At 55.6% G+C, this 20,831-nt stretch overlaps 1 protein-coding gene across 1 annotated transcript in view; it reads left to right on the top strand.

The window, feature by feature from the left end:
- Window positions 1-20,831, top strand: part of GREP1 (glycine rich extracellular protein 1) — a 38,038-nt gene that overhangs the window by 4,622 nt on the left and 12,585 nt on the right. Inside the window, exons 7-43 of the mRNA XM_066383663.1 lie at window positions 77-133; window positions 531-563; window positions 659-691; window positions 797-856; window positions 2,332-2,364; window positions 3,081-3,113; window positions 3,199-3,240; window positions 3,371-3,400; window positions 4,664-4,693; window positions 5,745-5,777; window positions 5,866-5,907; window positions 6,048-6,077; window positions 7,097-7,129; window positions 7,709-7,738; window positions 7,839-7,871; window positions 7,958-7,999; window positions 8,784-8,816; window positions 9,518-9,550; window positions 9,638-9,679; window positions 9,819-9,848; window positions 10,848-10,880; window positions 11,459-11,488; window positions 11,588-11,620; window positions 11,707-11,748; window positions 12,535-12,567; window positions 13,389-13,430; window positions 13,570-13,599; window positions 14,603-14,635; window positions 15,355-15,387; window positions 16,305-16,337; window positions 17,039-17,071; window positions 17,161-17,202; window positions 17,343-17,372; window positions 18,351-18,383; window positions 19,093-19,125; window positions 20,045-20,077; window positions 20,779-20,811. Coding sequence (XP_066239760.1) covers window positions 77-133; window positions 531-563; window positions 659-691; window positions 797-856; window positions 2,332-2,364; window positions 3,081-3,113; window positions 3,199-3,240; window positions 3,371-3,400; window positions 4,664-4,693; window positions 5,745-5,777; window positions 5,866-5,907; window positions 6,048-6,077; window positions 7,097-7,129; window positions 7,709-7,738; window positions 7,839-7,871; window positions 7,958-7,999; window positions 8,784-8,816; window positions 9,518-9,550; window positions 9,638-9,679; window positions 9,819-9,848; window positions 10,848-10,880; window positions 11,459-11,488; window positions 11,588-11,620; window positions 11,707-11,748; window positions 12,535-12,567; window positions 13,389-13,430; window positions 13,570-13,599; window positions 14,603-14,635; window positions 15,355-15,387; window positions 16,305-16,337; window positions 17,039-17,071; window positions 17,161-17,202; window positions 17,343-17,372; window positions 18,351-18,383; window positions 19,093-19,125; window positions 20,045-20,077; window positions 20,779-20,811 — 1,311 coding nt within the window. The remainder of the gene's footprint in view (window positions 1-76; window positions 134-530; window positions 564-658; window positions 692-796; window positions 857-2,331; window positions 2,365-3,080; window positions 3,114-3,198; window positions 3,241-3,370; window positions 3,401-4,663; window positions 4,694-5,744; window positions 5,778-5,865; window positions 5,908-6,047; window positions 6,078-7,096; window positions 7,130-7,708; window positions 7,739-7,838; window positions 7,872-7,957; window positions 8,000-8,783; window positions 8,817-9,517; window positions 9,551-9,637; window positions 9,680-9,818; window positions 9,849-10,847; window positions 10,881-11,458; window positions 11,489-11,587; window positions 11,621-11,706; window positions 11,749-12,534; window positions 12,568-13,388; window positions 13,431-13,569; window positions 13,600-14,602; window positions 14,636-15,354; window positions 15,388-16,304; window positions 16,338-17,038; window positions 17,072-17,160; window positions 17,203-17,342; window positions 17,373-18,350; window positions 18,384-19,092; window positions 19,126-20,044; window positions 20,078-20,778; window positions 20,812-20,831) is intronic.

The raw sequence follows: 20,831 nt of genomic DNA, 5'->3' as shown, positions 1-20,831 counted from the left end.
CATTTCCGTCCCAGCTCCCGGTGTGCCTGAAACCAGCCCGCCTCAGGGCTTACAGCCCCCACCTCTGTATCTGCAGGCTTTGGAAGAAATGGTTTGGGAGTCAGCCCTTGGCCGGGGGCCGGAGCCCTGCCAGGTGAGAGTGGCTGGGGCAGTGACTACAGGAAGAGGCCAGCAAGGGCGAGGGGGCTTCAGGGTCATGACTGCACTCTTGTAGGCGGCTGCTGGGGTCAGTGCCAACCTCTTTATCCTTTCTTAGGCCTGGGAGGGGGAATGAAACCTCAGAAGCCAGGTGAGTGGAGAGCTCCACCCTCTCACCCTGTCCAACCTCTGGCATTCCCTTCATCGGGCTGCTGGGGTCACTCCTATAGCTTCAGCCAAGGGTCTTCTAGACTTCCCGGCCTTTCTTACAACTTCTCCCTGGCAAGAGCTGTTGGGGACAGTGGGACACAGAGGTCCTGGGATGAGGACAGCACAGAAGTTGTTAGCCAACACTGGTACAGCTCCAGCCTCTGCTTTCCCTCTCTCCACAGGCCCTGCAGCTCAGAATGGTGGCCAGGGACCAGGTAGGGTGAAGGGATGGCGGCTAGGGGCATGTGCTTAGGTTTGGGCATTCAAGGGAGCTCCAGGATTCTTCACCTGGTCACTGTCTCTTTCTCAGGGATTGGAGGGGGTGTGAAGCCTCAAAAGCCAGGTGAGCTCTACCCTGTCCCTATGTCCCTGTCCTCTTCTTCCATTCATTCCTGTTGACACCCTGCCACCCGTTCTCCCCTTACTCCTTCTTGCTCTGTCTCTCTAGGATTTGGCAACGGGAACAGGATGGGAGCCAAGGCCTTCCCAGGAGTCGAAGCCCAGCCAGGTGCGGACGCCAGGCCACATTGGGGTTCAAGGAAGGAAGAAGGTGGAGGGACTCAGTGACCAGGAGGGCAGAACACTGATTTCTGTGGGGTGGAGTCCACGTGTGGCTCAGTGGTACTCGGTCTTTCCCCAGGCTTGGGAGGGGACATGAGACCGCAGAAACCAGGTAAGCCAGGGAGCCCGCTCTCCTGTCCTGCCATGTGGGCTGTGTCCCTACGGATCCTGGTGCTTGTCCTCCCCGACCCATCGCTCACGCTGTTGTCCAGCTCCAGTATCTGGTGTTGGCAGTGGCTTGATGGCCCATTAATAAAATGGCAGTGGAGGGGGCTCACAGAAAGAGGTCAGGGTCCTAGGCATCCCGCCCAACCCCGATTTTTTTTTTTTTTGTATTTTTCTGAAGCTGGAAACGGGGAGAGACAGTCAGACAGACTCCCGCATGTGCCGGAGAAGGATCCACCCGGCACGCCCACCAGGGGCGACACTCTGCCCACCAGGGGGCGATGCTCTGCCCACCAGGGGGCGATGCTCTGCCCCTCCAGGGCTTCGCTCCACCGTGACCAGAGCCACTCCAGCGCCTGAGGCAGAGGCCAAGGAGCCAACCCCAGCGCCTGGGCCATCTTTGCTCCAATGGAGCCCTGGCTGCGGGAGGGGAAGAGAGAGACAGAGAGGAATGAGGTGGTGGGGGTGGAGAAGCAAATGGGCGCTTCTCCTATGTGCCCTGGCCAGGAATCGAACCCGGGTCACCTGCACACCAGGCCGACGCTCTACCGCTGAGCCAACTGGCCAGGGCCCCAAACCCGATTTTTAACAGAGGGACTCTGAGGGTCTCATGCAATTCACCAGCCCCAGTCAGGCGGCAGCTGGGACCTGCAGATAATGTGCAGCCCAAACTTGACTGCGACAAAAATTTATGTCACTTGAGCCAGGCTCATCAGCTTTAGCTCGCGGTTGCAGGCTTGAGCATGAGTTCATAGACATCACACCATGGTGGCTGGCTGGAGCCCAAAGGTCACTGGCTTGAGCAAAGGGACCACTGGCTTAGCTGTAGCTCCCTGGTCAAAGCATGTTTCAGAAAGCAATCAATGAACAACTAAAGTGCCGCAACTATGAGTTGACGCTTCTCATCTCTCTTTGTTCCTGTCAGTTCCTGTCTCTCTCCCCACCCCCCCAAAAATTTTCAACCTGTGTCCAGACTGCCCACTAGAGAGTAGAGCCCACTGCAACATGAGGGAGGCTGGATGCCAGGGGAGGTCTCAGAAGCAGAGACTGGAGTCTGGAGGGTCCGACTCAGGGGTTAGGGCTAAAAGGTCAGGTTTTGGTGGAGCCTCAGACACAGCCCAGTTCCCAGAGCCCCTCTCTCCATCCATCAGGCCCTGTGGCTCAAAATGGCTACGGACCAGGTAGGAGCTTCTTGGGGTTTCGGGAGATGCTGGGATAGGGTCTGGATCCCTCACCTGCTCTCTGTCCCTCCACCAGGTGTGGGGGCAGGTGTGAAACCCCAGAAACCAGGTGAGCCTAAGGATGTTTCTCTGCAGAAACTGCAGAAACTGTGCAGATCCACCTTGACTGTGCCAACGACTCTCTAAGCTCAGCACGAACCCCAGAACCACACAAGCCCAGTGACATTTCAAGGACTGGTCAGGACCATTGGGGTGGGAGAACCCATGGGTGGTGGAGAGTGAGAGGGCAGACCTGAGGCCGGAAGGGCACTGGAGGCCTGGGGATTGGAGAGATGAAAAACGCTGGGTCCTGGAGGCTGATGTTTCAGGGCTGGACTCCCTGGATCCCTGCACTGGCAGGAAGAAGCAGCAGGACTTAAGTCACCTGGAAGTCTCATGGGCCAGAAACAAAGGGCAGCTGTGGGGAGCAGTCAGGGGCTGCAGTTCCTCACTGCCTCAGTCTGCCCAGCTGTTCCTGTCATAGGTCATCACAGATACCCTGCCCACTTTGTGAATCGGGACAGGGTGAACATAGGGATGTGTGGGGGAGGCCAGAGAACTGCAGGGCAGGTTGGAGAAGGCTGGGGGCCATTCCCACTTCAGCAGCACACAGCTTTCTTGTTTCATGTCCTCACTGCCCCCCAACCCCAAACAGGTCTCACAGCACAGAATGGCTTTGCACGGGGTAGAGAAGGGAGGCTGGTGTATGAGGGTAGAAGCTGAGCTTCTGGGGCCGGCCCAGAGGTGGTGGCTTTGGGGTTGCTCACCTGCTCATCTCTTCCCCAGGCTATGGAGGGAATGGAAAACCCCAGAAGCCAGGTGAGGCCCACCATGTACCGTCTCTTGTATCTATTCGCTCCCCCCAGTCCCAGATCTCTCCTTACTCCCCTGTTCTGTCCCCCAGGAGCAGGGAACGGTGCCTTCCCCGGAGCAGGACCTCAGCCAGGTAAGGCCCTGGAGCTCAGGAGTATGGGTGTCACTGAGGGGGTAGCTGATAGGGACGCTGACCCTGGTTCTAAGAGGAGAGGAGGAGCGAGGTGGACTCATGGACCCACGACATCACCTTCTCTTCCCAGGTCCTGGAGGACTACAACCTCAGAAGCCAGGTGAGACCCACACTCCGGCTCTCCCACTTGGTGTCCGACAATAGACGCTCACTGAACAAACAGACAGGGGCCTCCACGGTTCCAGAGACAGGGCCTCCAAGAGCCTGAAGCACGTGGGCAGATGGAAGAATACAGAAGGAGTGTGAACTCATCCATGGGCATATTAGGGAGTGACATAGTGGAGAGGGCATAGGCCTAGAACGCTGAGGACCCAGCTTTAAAACCCCGAGGTTGCCTGATTGAGCGAAGGCTTATGTAACTTGAGCCGAGCGCACCTGCTAGAGCGTGGTGTCTCTGGGTAAGCATGGGGTTTTAGACATGACCCCATGGTCCCTGGCTGGAACCCAAAAGTCACTGGCTTGAGCAAGCAGTCACTGGCTCAGCTGGAGCTTCCCGGTCAAAGCTCATCTGAGAAAGCTAACAATGAGAAATTACCGTGCTACACTGCGAGTTGATGCTTCTCATCTCTCTCTCTCTACATGTCTGTCTGTACCTGTCTGTCTCTCTGTCAGTCTCTTTATCAAAAAAAAAGAAAAAAAATGCAGTGTCCAGACTGCCCACTAGAATGTGTGTCCCACGACACTATGAGGACCGGGAGGGTTGTGCAGGCTCTTCAAATGGCTGAGAGTCCATGAGCACAAGAGATAAGGCTGATAGCATTTGACTCGTGAGGGGAAGGAAGAGTCAAAGAGTTCATTTTCATGGCTGGGTGACATTGTGGCTGACAGTGACACCCAGCCAGGGCGGCTGAGGAACCTAGGTATGACAGTCAGGCCCTAAGCCAGGGGTCCCCAAACTTTTTACACAGGGGGCCAGTTCACTGTCCCTCAGACCATTGGAGGGCCGGACTATAAAAGAAAAACTATGAACAAATCCGTATGCACACTGCACATATCTTATTTTAAAGTAAAAAACAAAACAAAACAGGAACAAATACAATATTTAAAATAAAGAACAAGTAAATTTAAATCAACAAACTGACCAGTATTTCAATGGGAACTATGCTCCTCTCACTGACCACCAATGAAAGAGGTGCTCCTTCTGGAAGTGTGGCGGGGGCCGGATAAATGGCTTCAGGGGGCCACATGCGGCCCACGGGCCATAGTTTGGGGACCCCTGCCCTAAGCGAAGCTTGATGCCAGGACAAAATCTAGGAACCAGGAATTGGGAGTCTCCAGGGGTCTGGGGTTAGGGCTAAAGGACCGGGCTGGGTGGAGCATCAGACACAGCCCAGTACCCAGAGCCCCTCTCTCCATCCACCAGGCCCTGCAGCTCAAAATGGCTACGGACCAGGTAGGTGCATGGGGTTCTGGGAGATGCCGGGATAAGGTCTGGATCCCTCACCTGTTCCCTGTCTCTCCACCAGGTGTGGGAGCAGGTGTGAAACCCCAGAAGCCAGGTGAGCCTAAGGATGTTTCTCTGCAGAAACTGCAGAAACTGTGCAGATCAAGCTTGAATGCACCCACAACTCCCTAACTCAGCACACACCACAGAGTCACACAGCCCAGTGACATCTCGAGGAAAGTCAGGACCATGAGGGTGAAAATAACCATGGGTGGTGGAGAGTGAGAGGGCAGACCTGAGGCTGGAAGCGCCCTGGAGGCCTGGGGATTGGAGAGATGAAAAACGCTGGGTCCTGGAGGCTGATGTTTCCAGGGCTGGACTCCCTGGATCCCTGCACTGGCAGGAAGAAGCAGCAGGACTGAAGTCACCTGGAAGTCTCAGGGGACAGAAACAAAGGGCAGCTGTGGGGAGCGGTCAGGGTCTCCAGTTCCTCACTGCCTCAGTCTGCTCAGCCCGTTCCTGTCATAGGACATCACAGATAACGTACCCACTTTGTGAATCCAGACAGGATGTATAGAGGGATGTATAACAAGAGGTCAGTGTTCTGTGGGGCAGAGTGGAGAAGGCTGCAGGTGCATTTCCACATCAGCGGCATACAGCTTTCTTGTGTCATAGCCTCACTCCACCTCAAAACAGGTTTCGCACCTGACCTGTGGTGGCGCAGTGGATAAAGTGTCAACCTGAAAACGCTGAGGTTGCCAGTTCAAAACCCTGGGCTTGTCTGGTTAAGGCACATATGAGAGTTGATGCTTCCTGCTCCTCCCCCTTCTCTCTCTCTCTCTCTCTCTTTTTTCTCTCTCTCTGTCTCTCTCCCCTCTCTATAATGAATAAATAAAATCTTAAAACAAACAAACAAACAAAAAGTAACAGGTCTCTCAGTGCAGAACGGCTTTGCCCCAGGTAGAGAAGGGAGGCTGGTGTATGAGGGTAGAAGCTGAGTTTCTGGGCCCGGCCTGAGGTGGTGGCTTTGGGGTTGCTCACCTGCTCATCTCTTCCCCAGGCTATGGAGGGAATGGAAAACCCCAGAAGCCAGGTGAGGCCCACTCTGTGCAGTATCTTTATATTTGCTCTCACCCCCATGTCCAAGATCTTTCATTACTCCCTACTCCTCTGTCACCCAGGAGCAGGGAACGGTGCCTTCCCCGGAGCAGGACCTCAGCCAGGTAAGGCCCTGGAGCTCAGGAGTATGGGTGTCACTGAGGGGGTGTCTGATAGGGGCACTGACTATGGTTCTAAATAAAGAGGAGGAGCGAGATAGGCTCACGGACTCACAGACTCATGGACATCACCTTCTCTTCCCCAGGTCCTGGAGGACTAAAACCTCAGAAGCCAGGTGAGACCCACACTCCGCCTCTCCCACTTGGTGTCTGACAAGTTACACTCACTCAACAAACAGCCAGGGGCCTCCCAAGTGCTGGAAACAGGCCCTCCAAGAGCCTGAATCTTGTAGGAAGATAGAATAATACAGGAAGGAGTTGAATTCAATGTGGGCCTAACAGGGCATGGCATAGTGAATAGAGCATTGGTGTAGGATGTTGAGACCCAGGTTCAAAAGGCAGAGGCTGCTGGCTTGAGCAGGGGTTTATGTAACTTGATCAGGTCATAGAAGATTGAGCAGGTTATTTCTAGCTTGAGCATGGGATCATAGACATGACCGCAGGTCGCTGACTTGAGCCCATGTCACTGGTTGAGCAAGGGGCCACTGGCTCGGACCTATTCCTCTGCCACCGGTCAAGTCACATACGCAAGCAATGAACAACTAAGCTGCCACAACTACAACTTAATGGTACTTACTCATCTCTTTCCCTTCCTGTCTGTCTCTCAGTCTCTCTGTGTCTCTGTCTCTTTGTCTGGTAAAAAGTATTAATAAAATTCAAACAGTGTCCAGACTGCCCACTAGAGGGCATGTTCCACTTCAAAATGAGGAGCAGGGAAAGCGCAGGATCTGCAAATGGCAGGAGCTCAGGCTGACAGCATTTGACTGGTAATGGGAAGGAGGCATCAAGGTGTACCTCCTTCTGGTTGGCTGACATTGCGGATGGCAGTGACACCCAGCCAGGATGATCCAGGAACCTAGTTAGGACACTGAGGCCCTAAGAGCGACAGCACTAGATATTCAGGGGAATATCTAGGACCAGGGACTGGATTCCGGAGGGGTTGAGGTCTGGGGTGCGAGGTTAAGGGGTGAGGCTTGGGTGGAGCTGAATGCACAGCCCAGTACCCAGAGCCCCCTCTCTCCATCCTCCAGGCCCTGCAGCTCAAAATGGCTACGGACCAGGTAGGTGCATGGGGTTCTGGGGAGGTGACGGGATAGGGTCTGGATCCCTCACCTGCCCCCTATCCCTCCACCAGGTGTGGGAGCAGGTGTGAAACCCCAGAAACCAGGTAAGCCTAAGAATGTTTCTCTGTAGAAACTGCAGAAACTGTTCAGTTCAACCTTGACTGCGCCCACAACTCCCTAACTCAGCACACACCACAGAATCACACAGCCCAGTGACATCTCGAGGAAAGTCAGGACCGTGAGGCTGAAAGACCCCTTGGGTGGTGGAGAGTGAGAGGGCAGACCTGAGGCTGGAAGCGCATTGGAGGCCGGGGAATTGGAGAGATGAAAAACGCTGGGTCCTGGAGGCTGATGTTTCCAGGGCTGGACTCCCTGGATCCCTGCACTGGCAGGAAGAAGCAGCAGGACTTAAGTCACCTGGAAGTCTCATGGGCCAGAAACAAAGGGCAGCTGTGGGGAGCGGTCAGGGGCTCCAGTTCCTCACTGCCTCAGTCTGCCCAGCCCGTTCCTGTCATAGGTCATCACAGATACCCTGCCCACTTTGTGAATCGGGACAGGGTGAATGGAGGGATGTGTAAATGGAGGCCAGGTGTCCGTGGGGCAGGGTCGAGGAGAGTGGGAGCTATTTTCACTTCATCAGCACACAGCGTTCTTGTTTCACCTCCTCACCTCCCACCCAACAGGTCTCGCAGCGCAGAATGGCTTTGCACCAGGTAGAGAAGGGAGGCTGGTGTATGAGGGTAGAAGCTGAGTTTCTGGGCCCGGCCTGAGGTGGTGGCTTCGGGGCTCCTCACCTGCTCATCTGTTTTCTAGGCTATGGAGGGAATGGAAAACCCCAGAAGCCAGGTGAGCCCCACCATGTACCGTCTCTTGTATCGGTCCAGTCCCCCCAATTCCAGACCTCTCCTTACTCGCTCCCGCTCTCTCTCCAGGCGTGGGGAACGGTGCCTTCCCCGGAGCACGACCTCAGCCAGGTAAGGCCCTGCAGCTCAGGAGTATGGGTGTCACTGAGGGGGTGTCTGATAGGGACGCACACCCTGGGTCTAAGAGGAGAGGAGGAGCGAGATGGATTCACGAACTCGCAGACTCACAGACATCACCTTCTCTACCCAGGTCCGGGAGGACTAAAACCTCAGAAGCCAGGTGAGACCCACACTCTGTCTCTCCTACTTGATATCTGACAAGTCACACTCACTCAACAAATATCAGGGACTTCCCAAGTGCTGGAGAGAGGCCCTCCAATAGCCTGGGCAATGTAGGCAGGTGGAGGCAGACAGGAAGGAGTGTAAATTCACCCGGTTCAGACTGCCCACTAGAGGGGAGGCCCACTGTAAAATGAGGACCAGGACAGTTCAAGCTCTGCAAATGGCTGAGAGGCCATGGGGGCAGGAGCTAGGGCTGCTAGCATGTGGCTGGTGAAGGAAGGAGGGGTCAAAGAGTTCACCTTCCTGGCTGGTTGACAAGGCGGCTGGCAGTGACACTCAGCGAAAGTGAGTGACCTGGAAGCTAGGTATGACAGTCAGGCCCCAAGGGAGGCTGGACGCCAGAGTGAAGTCTCAGACCAAGAAAAAAAGAGTCTGTGGGTCCAAGTCTGAGGTTAGAGCTAAAGGCCAGGCTTGAGTGGAATCTCAGAGAAGCTCCTCTCTCTGTCCACCAGGCCCTGCAGCTCAAAATGGCTACGGACCAGGTAGGTACATGGGTTTGGGGAGGTGACGGGATAGGACCTATTCCCTCACCTGCTCCCTGTCCCTCCATCAGGTGTTGCAGCAGGTGTGAAGCCCCAGATGCCAGGTGAGCCTCACCCTATTTCTCTGCAAATATTGCAAATCAACTTTGACAGGGCCAGTGGCTCCCTAAGCTCAGCACACACCCCAGACCACACAAGCCCAGTGACATCGCGAGGACATTCAGGACCGTGAGGCTGAAAGAACCCATGGGTGGTGGAGAGTGAGAGAACAGATCTGAGGCCGGAAGTGCACTGGAGGTCTGGGGATTGGAGAGATGAAAATCCCTGGGTCCTGGAGGCTGATGTTTCCAGGGCTGGACTCCCTGGATCCCTGCACTGGCAGGAAGAAGCAGCAGGACTTAAGTCACCTGGAAGTCTCATGGGCCAGAAACAAAGGGCAGCTGTAGGGAGTGGTCAGGGGCTCCAGTTTCTCACTGCCTCAGTTTTCCCAGCTCCATTCATGTCATAGGTCATCACAGAGAACCTGCCCACTTTGTGAATCGGGACAGGGTGAACATGGGGATGTGGGGGGGAGGCCAGAGAACTGCGGGGCAGGTTGGAGAAGGCTGGGGGCCATTCCCACTTCAGCAGCACACAGCTTTCTAGTTTCCATATCCTTACGCTCCACTCCAACAGGTCTCGCAGCGCAGAATGGCTTTGCACCAGGTAGAGAAGGGAGGCTGGTGTATGAGGGAGAAGCTGAGTTTCTGGGGCCGGCTCAGAGGGGGTGGCGTTGGGGTTCCTCACCTGCTCATCTCTTCCCCAGGCTATGGAGGGAATGGAAAACCCCAGAAGCCAGGTGAGGCCCACTCTGTGCAGTATCTTTTATCTGCTCCCACCCCCAAGTCCCGAATCTCTACTTACTCCCTCCTGCTCTGTCCCCCAGGAGCAGGGAACGGTGCTTTCCCCGGAGCAGGGCCTCAGCCAGGTAAGGCCTTGGAGCTCAGGAGTATGGGTGTCATTGAAGGGGTAGCTGATAGGACACTGACCCTGGTTCTAAGTAAAGAGGAGGAGCGAGGTGGACTCACGGACTCACAGACTCACGGACATCACCTTCTCTTCTCCAGGTCCTGGAGCACTAAAACCTCAGAAGCCAGGTGAGACCCACACTCCGCCTCTCCCACTTGGTGTCTGACAAGAGATACTCACTCAGGAAATATTCAGTGGCCTCCAAGTGCTGCAGACAGTCCCTCCAAGGACCTGAAGCATGTGGGCAGGTGGAAGACTACAGGGAGTGTGAATGGCACCATGGGCCTGACCAGGCAGTCGCGTTGTGGATAGAGTGTCAGCCTGGAATAATGTGGACCCAGGTTCAAAACCCTGAGGTGGCAGGATTGAGCGTGGGCTCATGTAACTTGAGCCGAGCTCGCCAGCTTGAGTGTGGGGATGACAGGTGGGCATGGGATCACAGATATGACCCCATGGTTGCTGGCTGAGCCCAGGGTCGCTGGCTGAACCCACGGTTGCTGGCTTGACAAGGGGTCACTGGTTCAGCGGGAGCCACCAGCCTTTGTCAAGACAAATATGAGAAGCAAGCAATGAGCAACTTAGGTCCCACCACTAGGAGCTGATCTCATCTCTCTCTTCCTGTCCCTGTTGGTGGCTCTCTTCACTCAAAAAAATATATTTTTTGGAACCAGGTTCCAAACTGCCCACTAGAGGGCGGGGCCTCCTGCAAAATGAGGAGCAGGGAAAAGGCAGGATCAGCAAGTGGCAGGAGCTAAGGCTGATAGCATTTAGCTGGTGAAGGAAAGGAGGTGGACCTCTTCCTGGCTGGCTGACATTGCGGATGGCAGTGACAACCAGCCAGGATGCTCAGGAAGCCAGTTAGGACATTGAGGCCTAAGATCGACGGCACGCCAGGGGAATATCTAGGACCAGGGACTTGGATTCCAGAGGGTTTGAAGTCTGGGGTGCAAGGTTAAGGGGTCAGGTTTAAGTGGAGCTTAATACACACCTCAGTACCCAGAGCCCCCTCTCTCCATCCACCAGGCCCTGCAGCTCAAAATGGCTACGGACCAGGTAGGTGCATGGGGTTCTGGGGAGGTGATGGGATAAGGTCTGGATCCCTCACCTGCTCCCTGTCCCTCCACCAGGTATGGGAGCGGGTGTGAAACCCCAGAAGCCAGGTGAGCCTAAGGATGTTTCTCTGCAGAAACTGCAGATTCTGTGCAGATCCACCTTGACTGCACCCACAACTCCCTAACTCAGCACACACCACAGAATCACACAGCCCAGTGACATCTCGAGGAAAGTCAGGACCATGAGGGTGAAAGACCCCTTGGGTGGTGGAGAGTGAGAGGGCAGACCTGAGGCTGGAAGCGCACTGGAGGCCTGGGGATTGGAGAGATGAAAAACGCTGGGTCCTGGAGGCTGATGTTTCCAGGGCTGGACTCCCTGGATCCCTGCACTGGCAGGAAGAAGCAGCAGGACTTAAGTCACCTGGAAGTCTCATGGGCCAGAAACAAAGGGCAGCTGTGGGGAGCGGTCAGGGGCTCCAGTTCCTCACTGCCTCAGTCTGCCCAGCCGTTCCTGTCATAGGTCATCACAGATACCCTGCCCACTTTGTGAATCGGGACAGGGTGAACGGAGGGATGTGTAAATGGAGGCTAAGTTTCCCTGGGGCAGGGTCGAGGAGAGTGGGAGCTATTTTCACTTCAGCAGCACACAGCGTTCTTGTTTCACCTCCTCACCCCCCACCCAACAGGTCTCGCAGCGCAGAATGGCTTTGCACCAGGTAGAGAAGGGAGGCTGGTGTATGAGGGTAGAAGCTGAGTTTCTGGGGCGGCCTGAGGTGGTGGCTTTGGGGCTCCTCACCTGCTCATCTGTTTTCTAGGCTATGGAGGGAATGGAAAACCCCAGAAGCCAGGTGAGCCCCACCATGTACCGTCTCTTGTATCGGTCCAGTCCCCCCAATTCCAGACCTCTCCTTACTTGCTCCCGCTCTCTCTCCAGGCGTAGGGAACGGTGCCTTTCCCGGAGCACGACCTCAGCCAGGTAAGGCCCTGCAGCTCAGGAGTATGGGTGTCACTGAGGTGGTGTCTGATAGGGATGCACACCCTGGGTCTAAGAGGACAGGAGGAGCGAGATGGATTCACGAACTCGCAGACTCACAGACATCACCTTCTCTACCCAGGTCCGGGAGGACTAAAACCTCAGAAGCCAGGTGAGACCCACACTCTGTCTCTCCTACTTGATATCTGACAAGTCACACTCATTCAACAAATATCAGGGACTTCCCAAGTGCTGGAGACAGGCCCTGCAATAGCCTGGGTAATGTAGGCAGGTGGAGGCAGACAGGAAGGAGTGTAAATTCACCCGGTTCAGACTGCCCACTAGAGGGGAGGCCCACTGTAAAATGAGGACCAGGACAGTTCAAGCTCTGCAAATGGCTGAGAGGCCATGGGGGCAGGAGCTAGGGCTGCTAGCATGTGGCTGGTGAAGGAAGGAGGGGTCAAAGAGTTCACCTTCCTGGCTGGTTGACAAGGCGGCTGGCAGTGACACTCAGCGAAAGTGAGTGACCCAGGAAGCTAGGTATGACAGTCAGGCCCCAAGGGAGGCTGGACGCCAGAGTGAAGTCTCAGACCCAGAAAAAAAGAGTCTGTGGGTCCAAGTCTGAGGTTAGAGCTAAAGGGCCAGGCTTGAGTGGAATCTCAGAGAAGCCCCTCTCTCTGTCCACCAGGCCCTGCAGCTCAAAATGGCTACGGACCAGGTAGGTGCATGGGTTTGGGGAGGTGACGGGATAGGACCTATTCCCTCACCTGCTCCCTGTCCCTCCACCAGGTGTTGCAGCAGGTGTGAAGCCCCAGATGCCAGGTGAGCCTCACCCTATTTCTCTGCAAATATTGCAAATCAACTTTGACAGGGCCAGTGGCTCCCTAAACACAGCACACACCCCAGACCACACAAGCCCAGTGACATCTCGAGGACATTCAGGACCGTGAGGCTGAAAGAACCCATGGGTGGTGGAGAATGAGAGAACAGATCTGAGGCCGGAAGTGCACTGGAGGTCTGGGGATTGGAGAGATGAAAATCCCTGGGTCCTGGAGGCTGCTGTTTCCAGGGCTGGACTCCCTGGATCCCTGCACTGGCAGGAAGAAACAGCAGGACTTAAGTCACCTGGAAGTCTCATGGGCCAGAAACAAAGGGCAGCTGTAGGGAGTGGTCAGGGGCTGCAGTTCCTCACTGCCTCAGTTTTCCCAGCTCCATTCATGTCATAGGTCATCACAGATAACCTGCCCACTTTGTGAATCGGGACAGGGTGAACATAGGGATGTGGGGGGGAGGCCAGAGAACTGCAGGGCAGGTTGGAGAAGGCTGGGGGCCATTCCCACTTCAGCAGCACACAGCTTTCTAGTTTCCATACTCTTACGCTCCACTCCAACAGGTCTCGCAGCGCAGAATGGCTTTGCACCAGGTAGAGAAGGGAGGCTGGTGTATGAGGGAGAAGCTGAGTTTCTGGGGCCGGCTCAGAGGGGGTGGCGTCGGGGTTCCTCACCAGCTCATCTTTCCCCCAGGCTATGGAGGGAATGGAAAACCCCAGAAGCCAGGTGAGGCCCACTCTGTGCAGTATCTTTTATCTGCTCCCATCCCCAAGTCCCGAATCTCTACTTACTCCCTCCTGCTCTGTCTCCCAGGAGCAGGGAACGGTGCCTTCCCCGGAGCAGGACCTCAGCCAGGTAAGGCCCTGGAGCTCAGGAGTATGGGTGTCACTGAAGGGGTAGCTGATAGGACACTGACCCTGGTTCTAAGTAAAGAGGAGGAGCGAGGTGGACTCACGGACTCACAGACTCACGGACATCACCTTGTCTTCCCCAGGTCCTGGAGCACTAAAACCTCAGAAGCCAGGTGAGACCCACACTCCGCCTCTCCCACTTGGTGTCTGACAAGAGATACTCACTCAAGAAATATTCAGTGGCCTCCAAGTGCTGCAGACAGTCCCTCCAAGGACCTGAAGCATGTGGGCAGGTGGAAGACTACAGGGAGTGTGAATGGCACCATGGGCCTGACCAGGCAGTCGCGTTGTGGATAGAGTGTCTGCCTGGAATAATGTGGACCCAGGTTCAAAACCCTGAGGTGGCAGGATTGATCGTGGGCTCATGTAACTTGAGCCGAGCTCACCAGCTTGAGCGTGGGGATGACGGGTGGGCATGGGATCACAGATATGACCCCATGGTTGCTGGCTGAGCCCAGGGTCGCTGGCTGAGCCCACGGTTGCTGGCTTGACAAGGGGTCACTGGTTCAGCGGGAGCCACCAGCCTTTGTCAAGACAAATATGAGAAAGCAAGCAATGAGTAACTTAGGTTCCACCACTAGGAGCTGATCTCATCTCTCTCTTCCTGTCCCTGTTGGTGGCTCTCTCTTCACTCAAAAAAATATATTTTTTGGAACCAGGTTCCAAACTGCCCACTAGAGGGCGGGGCGTCCTGCAAAATGAGGAGCAGGGAAAAGGCAGGATCAGCAAGTGGCAGGAGCTAAGGCTGATAGCATTTAGCTGGTGAAGGAAAGGAGGTGGACCCCTTCCTGGCTGGCTGACATTGCGGATGGCAGTGACAACCAGCCAGGATGCTCAGGAAGCCAGTTAGGACAATGAGGCCCTAAGATCGATGGCACGCCAGGGGAATATCTAGGAACAGGGACTTGGATTCCGGAGGGGTTGAAGTCTGGGGTGCAAGGTTAAGGGGTCAGGTTTAAGTGGAGCTTAATACACACCTCAGTACCCAGAGCCCACTCTCTCCATCCACCAGGCCCTGCAGCTCAAAATGGCTACGGACCAGGTAGGTGCATGGGGTTCTGGGGAGGTGATGGGATAAGGTCTGGATCCCTCACCTGCTCCCTGTCCCTCCACCAGGTGTGGGAGCAGGTGTGAAACCCCAGAAACCAGGTGAGCCTAAGGATGTTTCTCTGCAGAAACTGCAGATTCTGTGCAGATCCACCTTGACTGTGCTCACAACTCCCTAACTCAGCACACACCACAGAATCACACAGCCCAGTGACATCTCGAGGAAAGTCAGGACCATGAGGGTGAAAGACCCCTTGGGTGGTGGAGAGTGAGAGGGCAGACCTGAGGCTGGAAGCGCACTGGAGGCCTGGGGATTGGAGAGATGAAAAACGCTGGGTCCTGGAGGCTGATGTTTCCAGGGCTGGACTCCCTGGATCCCTGCACTGGCAGGAAGAAGCAGCAGGACTTAAGTCACCTGGAAGTCTCATGGGCCAGAAACAAAGGGCAGCTGTGGGGAGTGGTCTGGGTCAACAGTTCCTCACTGCCTCAGTCTGCCCAGCCCGTTCCTGTCATAGGTCATCACAGATACCCTGCCCACTTTGTGAATCGGGACAGGGTGAACGGAGGGATGTGTAAATGGAGGCCAGGTGTTTGTGGGGCAGGGTCGAGGAGAGTGGGAGCTATTTTCACTTCAGCAGCACACAGCGTTCTTGTTTCACCTCCTCACCCCCCCCCCCACCCCAACCAACAGGTCTCGCAGCGCAGAATGGCTTTGCACCAGGTAGAGAAGGGAGGCTGGTGTATGAGGGTAGAAGCTGAGTTTCTGGGCCCGGCCTGAGGTGGTGGCTTTGGGGTTCCTCACCTGCTCATCTCTTCCCCAGGCTATGGAGTGAATGGAAAACCCCAGAAGCCAGGTGAGCCCCACCAGGTACCGTCTCTTGTATCTGTCCAGTCTCCCCAATTCCAGACCTCTCCTTACTCTATCCCGCTCTCTCTCTCCAGGCGTAGGGAACGGTGCCTTCCCTGGAGCAGGACCTCAGCCAGGTAAGGCCCTGCAGCTCAGGAGTATGGGTGTCACTGAGGGGGTGTCTGATAGGGATGCACACCCTGGGTCTAAGAGGAGAGGAGGAGCGAGCTGGACTCACGAACTCACAGACTCAAAGACATCACCTTCTCTACCCAGGTCCGGGAGGACTAAAACCTCAGAAGCCAGGTGAGACCCACACTCTGTCTCTCCCACTTGGTGTTTGACAAGTCACACTTACTCAACAATCATCAGGGACTTCCCAAGTGCTGGAGACAGGCCCTCCAATAGCCTGGGCAGTGTAGGGAGGTGGAGGCAGACAGGAAGGAGTGTAAATTCACCCGGTTCAGACTGCCCACTAGAGGGGAGGCCCACTGTAAAATGAGGACCAGGACAGTTCAAGCTCTGCAAATGGCTGAGAGGCCATGGGGGCAGGAGCTAGGGCTGCTAGCATGTGGCTGGTGAGGGGAAGGAGGTGTCAAAGAGTTCACCTTCCTGGCTGGTTGACAGGGCGGCTCGCAATGACACTCAGCCAAAGTGAGTGACCCAGGAAGCTAGGTATGACAGTCAGGCCCCAAGGGAGGCTGGACGCCAGAGTGAAGTCTCAGACCCAGAAACACAGAGTCTGTGGGTCCAAGTCTGAGGTTAGAGCTAAAGGCCAGGCTTGAGTGGAATCTCAGAGAAGCCCCTCTCTCTGTCCACCAGGCCCTGCAGCTCAAAATGGCTATGGACCAGGTAGGTGCATGGGGTTCTGGGAGGTGCCGGGATAGGACCTATTCCCTCACCTGCTCCCTGTCCCTCCACCAGGTGTTGCAGCAGGTGTGAAGCCCCAGATGCCAGGTGAGCCTCTCCCTATTTCTCTGCAAATATTGCAAATCAACTTTGAAAGGGCCAGTGGCTCCCAAAACACAGCACACACCCCAGACCACACAGGCCCAGTGACATCATGAGGAGCAACAGAACCGTGAGACTGAAAGAACCCATGGGTGGTGGAAAGTGAGAGAACAGATCTGAGGCCGGAAGTGCACTGGAGGTCTGGGGATTGGAGAGATGAAAAACGCTGGGTCCTGGAGGCTGATGTTTCCAGGGCTGGACTCCCTGGATCCCTGCACTGGCAGGAAGAAGCAGCAGGACTTAAGTCACCTGGAAGTCTCATGGGCCAGAAACAAAGGGCAGCTGTGGGGAGCGGTCAGGGGCTCCAGTTCCTCACTGCCTCAGTTTTCCCAGCTCCATTCATGTCATAGGTGATCACAGAGAACCTGCTCACTTTGTGAATCGGGACAGGGTGAACATAGGGATTTGTGGGGGAGGCCAGAGAACTGCGGGGCAGGTTGAAGAAGGCTGGGGGCCATTCCAACTTCAGCAGCACACAGCTTTCTAGTTTCCATATCCTTACGCTCCACTCCAACAGGTCTCGTAGTGCAGAATGGCTTTGCACCAGGTAGAGAAGGGAGGCTGGTGTATGAGGGAGAAGCTGAGTTTCTGTAGCCGGCTCAGAGGGGGTGGCGTCGGGGTTCCTCACCTGCTCATCTCTTCCCCAGGCTATGGAGGGAATGGAAAGCCCCAGAAGCCAGGTGAGGCCCACTCTGTGCAGTATCTTTATATCTGCTCCCTACCCCCACGTCCCGAATCTCTCCTTACTCCCTCCTGCTCTGTCCCCCAGGAGCAGGGAACGGTGCCTTCCCCGGAGCAGGACCTCAGCCAGGTAAGGCCCTGGAGCTCAGGACTATGGGTGTCACTGAGGAGGTGTCTGATAGGGACACTGACCCTGGTTCTAAGTAAAGAGGAGGAGCGAGGTGGACTCACGGACTCACAGACTCACGGACATCACCTTGTCTTCCCCAGGTCCTGGAGGACTAAAACCTCAGAAGCCAGGTGAGACCCACACTCCGCCTCTCCCACTTGGTGTCTGACAAGAGATACTCACTCAAGAAATATTCAGTGGCCTCCAAGTGCTGCAGACAGTCCCTCCAAGGACCTGAAGCATGTGGGCAGGTGGAAGACTACAGGGAGTGTGAATGGCACCATGGGCCTGACCAGGCAGTCGTGTCGTGGATAGAGTGTCACCCTGGAATAATGTGGACCCAGGTTCAAAACCCTGAGGTGGCAAGATTGATCGTGGGCTCATGTAACTTGAGCCTAACTTACCAGCTTGAGCGTGGGGATGACAGGTGGGCATGGGATCACAGATATGACCGCATGGTTGCTGGCTGAGCCCACGGTTGCTGACTTGACAAGGGGTCACTGGTTCAGTGGGAGCCGCCAGCCTTTGTCAAGACAAATATGGGAAAGCAAGCAATGAGCAACTAAGGTCCTACCACTAGGAGCTGATCTCACCTCTCTCTTCCTGTCCCTGTTGGTGGCTCTCTCAGCTCGGAAAAAAAAAAATTTTTTTTGAACCGTGTTCCAAACTGCCCACTAGAGGGCGGGGCCTCCTGCAAAATGAGGAGCAGGGAAAAGGCAGGATCTGCAAGTGGCAGGAGCTAAGGATGATAGCATTTAGCTGGTGAAGGAAAGGAGGTGTCAAGGTGTACCCTTTCCAGGCTGGCTGACATTGAGGATGGCAGTGACAACCAGCCAGGATGCTCAGGAAGCTAGTTATGACATTGAGGCCCTAAGAGCGAATGCACGCCAGGGGAACATCCAGGACCAGGGACTGGGATTCCGGAGGGGTCGAGGTTTGGGGTGAGGCTGGGGTGGAGCTTAATACACAGCCCAGTACCCAGAACCCCCTCTCTCCATCCACCAGGCCCTGCAGCTCAAAATGGCTATGGACCAGGTAGGTGCATGGGGTTCTGGGGAGGTGACGGGATAGGGTCTGGATCCCTCACCTGCTCCCTGTCCCTCCACCAGGTGTGGGAGCAGGTGTGAAACCCCAGAAGCCAGGTGAGCCTAAGGATGTTTCTCCATAGAAACTGCAGAAACTGTGCAGATCCACCTTGACTACGCCCACAACTCCCTAACTCAGCACACACCACAGAATCACACAGCCCAGTGACATCTCGAGGAAAGTCAGGACCATGAGGCTGAAAGACCCCTTGGGTGGTGGAGAGTGAGAGGGCAGATCTGAGGCCGGAAGGGCACTGGAGGCCTGGGGATTGGAGATGAAAAACGCTGGGTCCTGGAGGCTGATGTTTCCAGGGCTGGACTCCCTGGATCCCTGTACTGACAGGAAGAAGCAGCAGGACTTAAGTCACCTGGAAGTCTCATGGGCCAAAAACAAAGGGCAGCTGTGGGGAGCCGTCAGGGTCTCCAGTTCCTCACTGCCTCAGTCTGCCCAGCCGTTCCTGTCATAGGTCATCACAGATACCCTGCCCACTTTGTGAATCGGGACAGGGTGAACGGAGGGATGTGTAAATGGAGGCCAGGTGTCCGTGGGGCAGGGTCGAGGAGAGTGGGAGCTATTTTCACTTCAGCAGCATACAGCGTTCTTGTTTCATGTCCTCACGCCCCCACTCAACAGGTCTCTCAGTGCAGAATGGCTTTGCCCCAGGTAGAGAAGGGAGGCTGGTGTATGAGGGTAGAAGCTGAGTTTCTGGGCCCGGCCTGAAGTGGTGGCTTTGGGGTTGCTCACCTTCGCTCATCTCTTCCCCAGGCTATGGAGGGAATGGAAAACCCCAGAAGCCAGGTGAGCCCCACCATGTACCGTCTCTTTGTATCTGTCCAGTCCCCCCAATTCCAGACCTCTCCTTACTCGCTCCTGCTCTGTCTCTCCAGGCGTAGGGAACGGTGCCTTCCCTGGAGCAGGACCTCAGCCAGGTAAGGCCCTGCAGCTCAGGAGTATGGGTGTCACTGAGGAGGTGTCTGATAGGGACGCAGACCCTGGGTCTAAGAGGAGAGGAGGAGCGAGCTGGACTCACGAACTCACAGACTCACGGACATCACCTTCTCTACCCAGGTCCGGGAGGACTAAAACCTCAGAAGCCAGGTGAGACCCACACTCTGTCTCTCCTACTTGGTATCTGACAAGTCACACTTACTCAACAATCATCAGGGACTTCCCAAGTGCTGGAGACAGGCCCTCCAATAGCCTGGGCAATGTAGGCAGGTGGAGGCAGACAGGAAGGAGTGTAAATTCACCCGGTTCAGACTGCCCACTAGAGGGGAGGCCCACTGTAAAATGAGGACCAGGACAGTTCAAGCTCTGCAAATGGCTGAGAGGCCATGGGGGCAGGAGCTAGGGCTGCTAGCATGTGGCTGGTGAGGGGAAGTAGGGGTCAAAGAGTTCACCTTCCTGGCTGGTTGACAGGGCGGCTCACAGTGACACTCAGCCAGGGTGAGTGACCCAGGAAGCTAGGTATGACAGTCAGGCCCCAAGGGAGGCTGGACACCAGAGTGAAGTCTCAGACCCAGAAACAAAGAGTCTGTGGGTCCAAGTCTGAGGTTAGAGCTAAAGGGCCAGGCTTGAGTGGAATCTCAGAGAAGCCCCTCTCTCTGTCCACCAGGCCCTGCAGCTCAAAATGGCTACGGACCAGGTAGGTGCATGGGGTTCTGGGAGGTGCCGGGATAGGACCTATTCCCTCACCTGCTCCCTGTCCCTCCACCAGGTGTTGCAGCAGGTGTGAAGCCCCAGATGCCAGGTGAGCCTCACCCTATTTCTCTGCAAAAATTGCAAATCAACCTTGACAGGGCCAGTGGCTCCCTAAACACAGCACACACCCCAGACCACACAAGCCTAGTGACATTGCGAGGACCAACAGGACCGTGAGGCTGAAAGAACCCATGGGTGGTGGAAAGTGAGAGAACAGATCTGAGACCAGAAGGGCACTGGAGGTCTGGGGATTGGAGAGATGAAAATCCCTGGAAGCTGGAGGCTGATGTTTCAGGGCTGGACTCCCTGGATCCCTGCACTGGCAGGAAGAAGCAGCAGGACTTAAGTCACCTGGAAGTCTCATGGGCCAGAAACAAAGGGCAGCTGTGGGGAGCGGTCAGGGGCTCCAGTTCCTCACTGCCTCAGTTTTCCCAGCTCCATTCATGTCATAGGTCGTCACAGAGAACCTGCCCACTTTGTGAATCGGGACAGGGTGAACATAGGGATGTGTGGGGGAGGCCAGAGAACTGCGGGGCAGGTTGGAGAAGGCTGGGGGCCACTCCCACTTCAGCAGCACACAGCTTTCTAGTTTCCATATCCTTACGCTCCACTCCAACAGGTCTCACAGCACAGAATGGCTTTGCACCAGGTAGAGAAGGGAGGCTGGTGTATGAGGGTAGAAGCTGAGCTTCTGGGGCCAGCTCAGATTTGGTCATGTCTGGGTTCCTCACCTGCTCATCTCTTCCCCAGGCTATGGAGGGAATGGAAAACCCCAGAAGCCAGGTGAGGCCCACTCTGTGCAG

This window comes from Saccopteryx leptura, chromosome 4 (assembly GCF_036850995.1).
Source record: "Saccopteryx leptura isolate mSacLep1 chromosome 4, mSacLep1_pri_phased_curated, whole genome shotgun sequence".
In the NCBI taxonomy this organism is placed as follows: domain Eukaryota; kingdom Metazoa; phylum Chordata; class Mammalia; order Chiroptera; family Emballonuridae; genus Saccopteryx; species Saccopteryx leptura.
This window is presented reverse-complemented; position numbering and strand designations above follow the sequence as displayed.